Here is a 9,707-nt window from a genome sequence, read left to right on the forward strand (position 1 = left end):
GAAGACAGACAGAGAGATCTGATTCCAGGAAGGAGAAGCCAACATAAGAGCTTAAACTTATACAGCATGCAAGAGCAGGTGCCAAACAGTAGCTCTGTTTTGCACTAGTCAGTTCCAAGTCAAAGATCCAAAGAGGACTCAGTCCTAGACTGTATAATGAGTGAATAAATTCAGAAGCAATTAACTAGCAGCTCTGTGTCTCAAACCCCAAAAGTGGAGCAGGGTCTTAATCCTGGCTTCTGAAGCCTGCAGAGGAATAACAAGGGAAAGAATTCCAGACCAAAAGGAAGTTGGCCAATATGGGATGAGTAAAACTGGAACTTTAAATACTCAGAATCAAATCCAGGTCAGGAACCTGCTGAGCTCAGACTGGGAGACAATGATCAGACTTTGTTCATTTTGAGAGAACTGAAAACTGAAGAGGTCTCTAGATTGAGCTATTCTTGAGATTCCAGAATAGCAAAACATTTAGTACTCCAAGAAAGCAGCAGAAGAACTAAACCAATAATTTTCTTCAGAGGTATACAAACCCTAGCCCTAAAATAAAGTCTAAAATCAGAAAACAGGCTGGAAAAAGGAATAACACCATAAAAAAAATTATGATGATGACAGGGATGCTCAAGTCACAAATTCTTAAAAATGACTTCAAATAAATAAGCAAAACCTTGAAGAAAAATAAATACAGCTTGGGCATAAATTCAACTAGAATACCTAGAAACAATGAAGCAAGAGGAAGAATAAAAATATTTTTATAAGCAAAATGGAGAGTTCTAAAGGAAGGCAGCTAGGTGGTGCAGTGGATAGAGGACCTGAATTCAAATCCAGCCTTAGACACTTAATTATTGCCAGCTGTATGACCTTGGGCAAGGCACTTAACTCCATTGCCTTAAATGAATATTTTTTAAAGGGTTCTAAAGGAAAAAAAACTGAAAGAGAAATATAGGCTATGGAAGAAAGAACTGGAAAAGGAAATAATGACTTGGAAGAAAAGGTATAATACCTTACTCAAGCAACAAACTTCCTGAAAATTAAAACAGATGAAACAAACGCTAAAAATTTCATGAGACATAAGAAATAGTAAAACAAAATCCAAAGACTAAAAAAGATTTAAAGTGTTAAGTATATATCATAGCAAAAATAAATATCTAGGAAAATTGATCAAAAAAGATAATTTAAAAATCACTGAACTAGGGGTACATGGGTGGTGGAGTCCTGGAGTCAGGAGGACCTGAGGTCAAATAAAGCCTCAGACACTTGATACTTAACTGTGTGATCTTGGGCAAGTCACTTAACCCCAGTGCCTCACAAAAACCCCAAAACAAAGAATCACTGGACTAACTGAAACCCATGACCAAAAAAGTCAAGACATTATATTTCAAGAAATAATAAAACTGCCCAAGTTCTTAGAATTAGATAATAAAGTAAAAATATAATCAAGTCACTTCCTAAAACATTGCAAAATTAAAACTTCCCAGAATGTTATAGCCAAAATCAAGAGCTTTCAATTAAAAAAAAAAATACAAGCAAACAGAAAGAATTCACAAATGAAGGAGTCATAGCCAGTATCTTACATGATTGAAGTCACCACTACAAAAGAGTAGAGAGCTTGGGATAGTTGGGATATTTCAGAAGGCAAAAATTCTAAACTAATAACCCAAAATGACTTACCTGGGATAAATGAATATAATCTATAGGTAAAATAGAATCTTAATGAAATAAAGGGCTTTCAAGCATTCCTGATGAAAAATTCTGAGATGGGTAGAAACTCTGAAGTGCAAACAAAGGAAACAGAACTAGCATAAAAGGATAAAGATGAATAAATAAGCAAAAGGGACAAAATAGGACATATTATTTATGTTCTAGTATGAAGAGATGGTGAAAGTGTTCCCTCTGAGTTCGATACAACAATGAGGAAAGTGGATGGGGGAGTGGCTAAAAACATTTGAACCTTACTTATTTTACTCAGTTAAAGGAAGAAAGAAATACTGACCAGACTGGGGTACAGAATTATACTTCACTAAAGAGAAACAAAAAGGAAAAGAGGAAAAAGAAAAGAGGGATAGATTAAAGGAGTGATTAATCCTAAACCAAAATACTATAATAATTTGCAAAAATATTTGGAACCTCTTTTGGTAGTGACAAAGTATTGGAAACTGAGGGGGCACCCATGTATTAGGGGAATGGCTGAACAATATATGGCATATAAATGTGATGGAATACAATCATACTATGGGAAATGATGAAAAGGATACTTTCAGAGAAACTTGCATGAATTAATAGTGATATAAACAGAACCAGAAGAACAATTTTTTGTAATAACAATATTGCAAAGACAAGCAGCTTTGGAATTTAGAAATTATAATCAGAGTATTGAGAAACCACAATTCCAAAGGACTTACAATGAAATTTGCTAGATAAAGTTATAGGCCTCAAAGGAAATGATGAGACAATAGTTGTTTTAGAAATGACCAATTAGGAAATTTGTACTGCTGACTAAACCTGTTTATAACAGGGGTTGCTCAAAAAGCAACATTACAAAAATGGAATTCAAAGCCTATCAAATTTCAACTAGTTAAACAAAGGACCATGAAGAAACCAACACAATCATGCAGCTAGTGAGGAATTGATTCTTAAGATTTCTGAAAGAAAGGGTGATTTCAAACCTGGAGAAAATTATCTATCCTTTTATTCCCCAATAATGACCAAGAATATATGATAAACTACAAATGCCAATGTCTCATTCCATTTTTACTAAATCCATATGAAAATAATCCATATACATAAGAAGGAAATTCTAAATATAAGTTTGAGAAGAAAAGAGGTGACCCTTTATAAAGAAATATTCCATAGCAAACAACTTCCTTACTATCTCTCAACTAAAAAAATTTAGAAAATAGATAAATCTGCTATATATGTGTGTGTGTGTGTGTGTATGTATGTGTGTGTAAGACTATTAAAAAATTGGAACTAGATAAATCCACTGTGTGTGTGTGTGTGTGTGTGTGTGTGTGTGTAAAACTATTAAAAAACATTGGATCTGGTAGCACAAAACCTTACTTGACAAGTCTCCATCAAAAAGGTATCTACCATACAAATATCAAAATCAATTCCCTGAAAGACATAACAAAAATAACTTTGTTCTATGATGCTCTGATAATAATAACCAAGCAAGGGGGGCAAAAAAGCAAAACAAGGAGACATACACTAAAGATTCTTCTGTCATTTAAGATTTTCCACTCCAGAGTGCAAATGGAAGCAGGTTTACCCATAAAATATAAGGTGATCAAGATAATGTTTCTGAACAATATCAAACTGTTAAATTGATCAAACCCTAAAGTAGTATAGAGTCTCCTAAATGAGATGAGAAAAAATAACTCAAGATAATTCAGTCTGACAAACAGGAAAACTGAAAATGGATAAATAGTATCTACTATTGGGGTGGCTAGGTGGCGCAGTGGATAGAGCACCTGCCCTGGAGTTGGGAGATCAAATTTGGCCTCAGACACTTAATAATTAACTAGTTGTGTGACCTTGGACAAGTCACTTAACCCCATTGCCTTACCAAAAAAATCTACTATTCATATTTTACTAAACAATTAGAGGGGCAGCTGGGTGGCACAGTGTATAGAGCACCATCCCTGGAGTAAGGAGTAGCTGAGTTCAAATCCGGCCTCAGATAATTAATAATTACCTAGCTGTGTGGTCTCCGGCAAGTCACTTAACCCCATTGCCTAGCAAAAACCTTAAAAAAAACCAATTAGACAAAAAATTCATAGAGCTGATCCAACAGCACACATATCTTTAACAGACACTTTGGATGATCAGTGAACTGGACTCAGAATAAAAAAGAATATTATAAGAGGGGGATGGTTTGCTTTTGCAAAAGAGTACAGTGCTATTTTTTAAATTATTTATCTTCCCCCTGAAACAAATCTTTTAAGATCAATATTTTTCTAGTAAATAAGTCTTAGAATATCATAGTTGCCATTACCTAAAGGGCATAAAAGGAGTACTATAAGTACAAACAGACCACACAGCATATTACCAACAAGGAGCTACACAAGAAATGAAATAGAGATTCATCACTGGAAATGGAATATGGTTAATCATAAAGCAAGAGCAAGAGCTATCTAAAAGACAATCTAAAAGGAAGGACCCTATGTGGCATAGATTCCTACTGAAATATTAATGGAAGGCCATGGACAAGAGTGGAAACTGAGGAAACACCCATGTATTGGGAATGGCTGAACAATTTATAGCATAAAAATGTAATGGAATACAGTCATGCTACAGGAAATGATGAAAAGGATACTTTCAGAGAAACTTGCATGAATTAATAGTGTTTCATCTGCATCACTGGAGAAAGTAAATTGATTAACTCACAAATGCATCAAAGTATTTAAGGTCATACCTAAGTTTAATAAGTTTTATTGGGTTTACACATTTTCAAAAACTTCCCTACTATGTAACTATTTTTTATTTTTGCCACTTTGCCTTTAACTTTAAAAAAAAGCACTTAGTATTGACAAAAGAAACTTTCTAAAGTGCATAAAGAGGGGGAAAAAAGTTAAAAACAAGCCAAACTATAGTGAGCATTTATCAGCCTATATCAAAATAGTGCCATAAGAAACAGTGTGTTCAAAAAAAATGTTCCTCAATGCAAAGAAGCTAGGATAGTACTCTTTACACTCCAAAAGAAAGTCTGAACTTTTAAACTCAAATCACATATTGCTAAGCAATATCAAGAGGAAAGAACCTTGTCCTACACAACTTATGGCTTAAAGACATTATAAATGAGGGGCAGCTGGGTGTCCCAGTGGATAGAGCACTAGCCCTGGAGTCAGAATGACCCGAGTTCAAATCTTACCTCAGACACTTAATAAGTATCTAGCTAGTTACTTAAATCTACTGCCTTGCTAAAACCAAAAATTAAAAAAAAACAGTACTATTAATTCTTCCTAACTAAAAGAGAAATAAATACCAAGGTTCTCACGATAGCATGTTTTATTTGTGACATCTGCGTTCTTTCATACAAAATACTTAAAAGGAAACTGCAATAACTAGGTATTTTCAAAACATTTAATCTCCTAAGCATAATATTTTTTCAAGAAGTAATAGAGCAACTAGAAAGAGGAAAGATATGTGTGTTTTTTATGAGAAGCCATTTAAATTTTTAGGTTTTGTACTAGGAAAAATTTCAAATGCACAGACATCAATAGTACATCATTAATGAACAATGAGCACATCCCTCCTTAATACAAATATTCCCTTAGCCACAATTCTGAAAGTGGCATATTTATACAAGGTGTTTCCCAAATCATTAATGCCAATTATAAAATGCTTTAAGACTCTCTAGCCACATTAATAAAAAAATTTTACTTTTTACATAAGCTAATGTTATATTTGTCACCTAAAACATAGGAGAAATTTTAAATTCTTCCATCTCCTTAAATAAACCAAAAGTCATAGGACTGTTTTCCTAAATATATCAATATGAAGAACTTTTTAAAAAGTTTTTAAAAGTTCTCCAGAACCCACAAAGGACTGTTCTTAAGATATTTATGCCTAGGAGGACTTAACAACCTGTTCTCAGAAAGAGTATTATGGCCTTGGCTAGATCAAAGAAGAATGGATTCCGAAAACCAATTCAAAAAATTCAAATAACTATATTCTTAGCCCTTAATGCGGCATAAAGTTGCTTCAAACTATCCAATCTCAGTACTAACTTGAGGTAGTTAAAGATTCATTAAAAAGCTGATTCTCTAATGAGACCAAATAAAATAAGTTCTTTACTGTTTATAGATCTCAAAGCCTCTTTTGAGTCTGCAGCAATCAATCACATTTATACATTCCAATTATAATTCTATTTTTACACTTATACAATTATACATTTAAGGTCATACCTAAGTTTATATTTCCTTTTATTTTAATAATTCCTCCCTGCCACCAATTTATATTCAAACTATTTGGGACTATATTTGTGTATAAATATATATATATGATTTCATATATAACCTGCAGCCTAGCTCAAAAGGACAGAGTAAGGAAAGCTCTTTGTAAATAATTGGGAACACCACCATGAGCAGCAGCAGCATCCTTTCTGCATTTTCAAAAGGGCAAAGCAACTTTTTAAATAAACAATCCCTACTAGCAACATTAAGAGAAATAAAACCAGATGAGATCCTACAAGAATGGGAAAACTTTCATCTGCAACTTGGTCTCTGCAACAGAAGAGGCTGTACCTCTATAACTCAGATCCTTTAATCCTCCCCCACCAAGTTTCTAATTCTTGGGTTCTTAATCTTTAATGCAGTGAGACCTATGGATCACTTCTCAAAAACAATGGTTTTCAACTGCCTAAAATGAAAATCAATAATAGTATATCCAAAGAATAATCAAAATAATTTTTTTTAAATCATGGGCCAGGGGCGGCTAGGTTGCGTAGCGGATAAAGCATCGGCCCTGGAGTCAGGAGTACCTGGGTTCAAATCCGGTCTCAGACACTTAGTAATTACCAAGCTGTGTGGCCTTGGGCAAGCCACTTAATGTCATTTGCCTTGCAAAAACCTAAAAAAATAAAATAAAAAATAAAAAAGATTTGCAGTAAGCCCAAGAATTTTAAAAATCATGGGCCAATGGTTAAGACTCCCTGAAGATCAAAGTGAGCATGAAAAGAAAATTGGTTCGAATAATTACATCACATCACCTCTCTCTCTCTCTCTCTCTCTCTCTCTCTCTCTCTCTCTCTCTCTCACACACACACACACACACACATACAGACATATACACACACTCTCTGTCTCTGTCTCACACACACACACACACACTGTCTCTCTCACACACACTCTCACACATATACACTCTAACACACACACTCTCTCATACATATACTCTCTCACACACACTCTCTCTCAGTCTCTCACTCTCACACACTCTCACACATACTCTCTCATACATACACACACACTCTCACTCACACACTCTTGTCTCTCTCACACACACTCTCATACATATACACACACTCTCCATCACTCTCTCTCACACACTCTCTCACACACACTCTCTCATACATATACACACACTCTCTCACACACACTCTCACACATATACACTCTCTCACACACACTTTCATACATATACACACTCTCACACACACACACTTTCTGTCTCTCTCTCATACACACTCTGTCTCTCTCACACACACACTCTCATACACACACTCTCTCTCACACACACTCTCTCTCATACACAGTCTCTCACTCTCACACACACAGTCTCTCTCATACATATAAACACACACTCTCTCACTCCCTCTCACATATAAACTCTCACACACACACACTCTCATACATACACACTCTCCATCACTCTCTCTCACACTCTCTCACACATATACACTCTCTCACACACACACTCTCTCATACATATACACACACTCTCACTCACACACTCTGTCTCTCATACATATACACACTCTCTCACACACACTCTCACACATATACACTCACACACACTCTCTCATACATACACACACACTCACTCACACACACTGTGTCTCTCTCACACACTCTCTCATACATATACACACACACTCTCCATCACTCTCACACACTCTCTCACACACACACTCTCATACATATACACACACTCTCTCTCACACACTCTCACACATATACACTCTCTCACACACACACACTGTCTCTCTCTCACACACACTCTCTCACACATATACACTCACACACTCTCATACACACACTCTCATACATATACACACACTCTCACACACACACATTCTCACGTACATATACACACACTCTCACTCACAGTCTCTCATACATATACACACACTCTCACACACACACACTCTCTCATACATACACACTCACACACAGTGTCTCTCTCACACACTCTCATACATATACACTCACACACACTCATACACACTCTCTCATACATACACACACTCTCACTCTCACACATATACACTCTCACACACACACTCTCACACACACACACTCTCATACATACACTCTCACTCTCACACTCACACACTCTCATACATATACACACTCACACACATATACACTCACACACACTCATACATATACACACACTCTCACACACTCACACAAATACACTCTCACACACACACACTCTCATACATATACACACTCTCTCATACATATACACTCTCACACACTCACACTCTCATACATATACACACTCTCACACATATACACTCTCACACACACACTCATACATATACACACACTCTCACACACTCTCACACATATACACTCTCACACACACACTCTCATACATATACACACACTCTCTCATACATATACACTCTCACACACTCACACACACACACTCTCATACATATACACACACTCTCATACATATACACTCTCACACACACACACACACTCTCATACATATACACACACTCTCTCATACATATACACTGTCACACACTCACACACACACTCTCATACATATACACACACTCTCTCATACCTATACACTCTCACACACTCACACACACACACTCTCATACATATAGACACACTCTCTCATACATATACACTGTCACACACTCACACACACACTCTCATACACACACTCTCTCATACACACAGTCTCTCTCATACATATAAACACACACTCTCTCTCACTCCCTCTCACATGTAAACTCTCTCTCTCACGCGCACACACGCGCGCGCACACGCACGCACACACACACACACACACACACACGCAGCCGGCTTCACCCACACTCCCAGCTGCGGGCGCCCCCGCGGGGCCCTTCCCGGGGCACGCCCAAGGCCGGGCCGCTCTGCGGGGCCGGGGCCGGGGCCGGGGCCGGGGCGCTCTGCGGGGCCGGGGCCGGGGCCGGGGCCGGGGCGCTCTGCGGGGCCGGGGCCGGGGCCGGGGCGCTCTGCGGGGCCGGGGCCGGGGCGCTCTGCGGGGCCGGGGCCGGGGCCGGGGCGCTCTGCGGGGCCGGGGCGCTCTGCGGGGCCGGACCCCTCTGCGGGGCCGGGGCCGGGGCCGGGGCGCTCTGCGGGGCCGGGGCCGGGCCGGGCCGGGGCCCTGCGGGGCCTCACCTTCGGGCAGCTCCACCGTGCGGGCGCGGCGCAGCGAGCGGCTCAGGCGGTTGAGCTGCTCCATGGCTCTCTCCATCCTCGGGGCGCCGGCCGCGCTTCCTCCCCGCCGCCGGGGCCCGGACTCGGAGCCTAGCTCCCTAGCTCCCCGCCGCGGGCCATGGCGGTGCGGAGAGGCTGGGGGCCGCCGCGCACATCGGGGCCCGCGACTCCTCGGCTCCGCCGGCCGCCGCTGGGGCTCCGGAGGACGAGGGGGCACCGGGCCGGCACAGCTGCGGGCGCCCGCGGTTCGCGCCGCTTCCGGTCTCTCGGCTTCCGCCGCTCGCGCCGCCTTCTGGGAATTGTAGTTCTCTGCTGAGCTCGGGAGACGTGCCCGGGCCACGCCCCGGGCCACGCCCCCGCGCCACGCCCCCGGGGAGGAGGCGGCTCGGCCTTCTGGCCGGAGGAGAGCTGGGGCGGAGGCTGCACACCTTCTCCTGCCTAGGAGAACATTTTTAAGTGCTTCCTAAGCTCTTGGCTGTAGTAAACCTGTGTCCTTTCCACTACAAAACAAAACGCACTTGGCTGTCAAAAAAAAAAACTCTTAGTGGGAATTACCTTTAA

General features: G+C 40.1%; 1 protein-coding gene across 5 annotated transcripts in view; it reads right to left on the reverse strand.

Annotated features, from left to right (window-relative positions):
- Window positions 1–9,345, reverse strand: part of HACE1 (HECT domain and ankyrin repeat containing E3 ubiquitin protein ligase 1) — a 93,822-nt gene extending 84,477 nt beyond the window's left edge. For 2 of the 5 annotated variants that reach the window (XM_074187250.1, XM_074187249.1), the window contains exon 1: window positions 9,108–9,345. In XM_074187250.1, the coding sequence (XP_074043351.1) occupies window positions 9,108–9,183 (76 nt within the window). In that variant the 5' untranslated portion in view covers window positions 9,184–9,345. The remainder of the gene's footprint in view (window positions 1–9,107) is intronic. The other 3 variants (XM_074187252.1, XM_074187247.1, XM_074187248.1) reach the window with 2 other exon arrangements.
- Window positions 9,346–9,707: the final 362 nt, after the last annotated feature.

This window comes from Macrotis lagotis, chromosome 5 (assembly GCF_037893015.1).
Source record: "Macrotis lagotis isolate mMagLag1 chromosome 5, bilby.v1.9.chrom.fasta, whole genome shotgun sequence".
Classification (NCBI taxonomy): domain Eukaryota; kingdom Metazoa; phylum Chordata; class Mammalia; order Peramelemorphia; family Peramelidae; genus Macrotis; species Macrotis lagotis.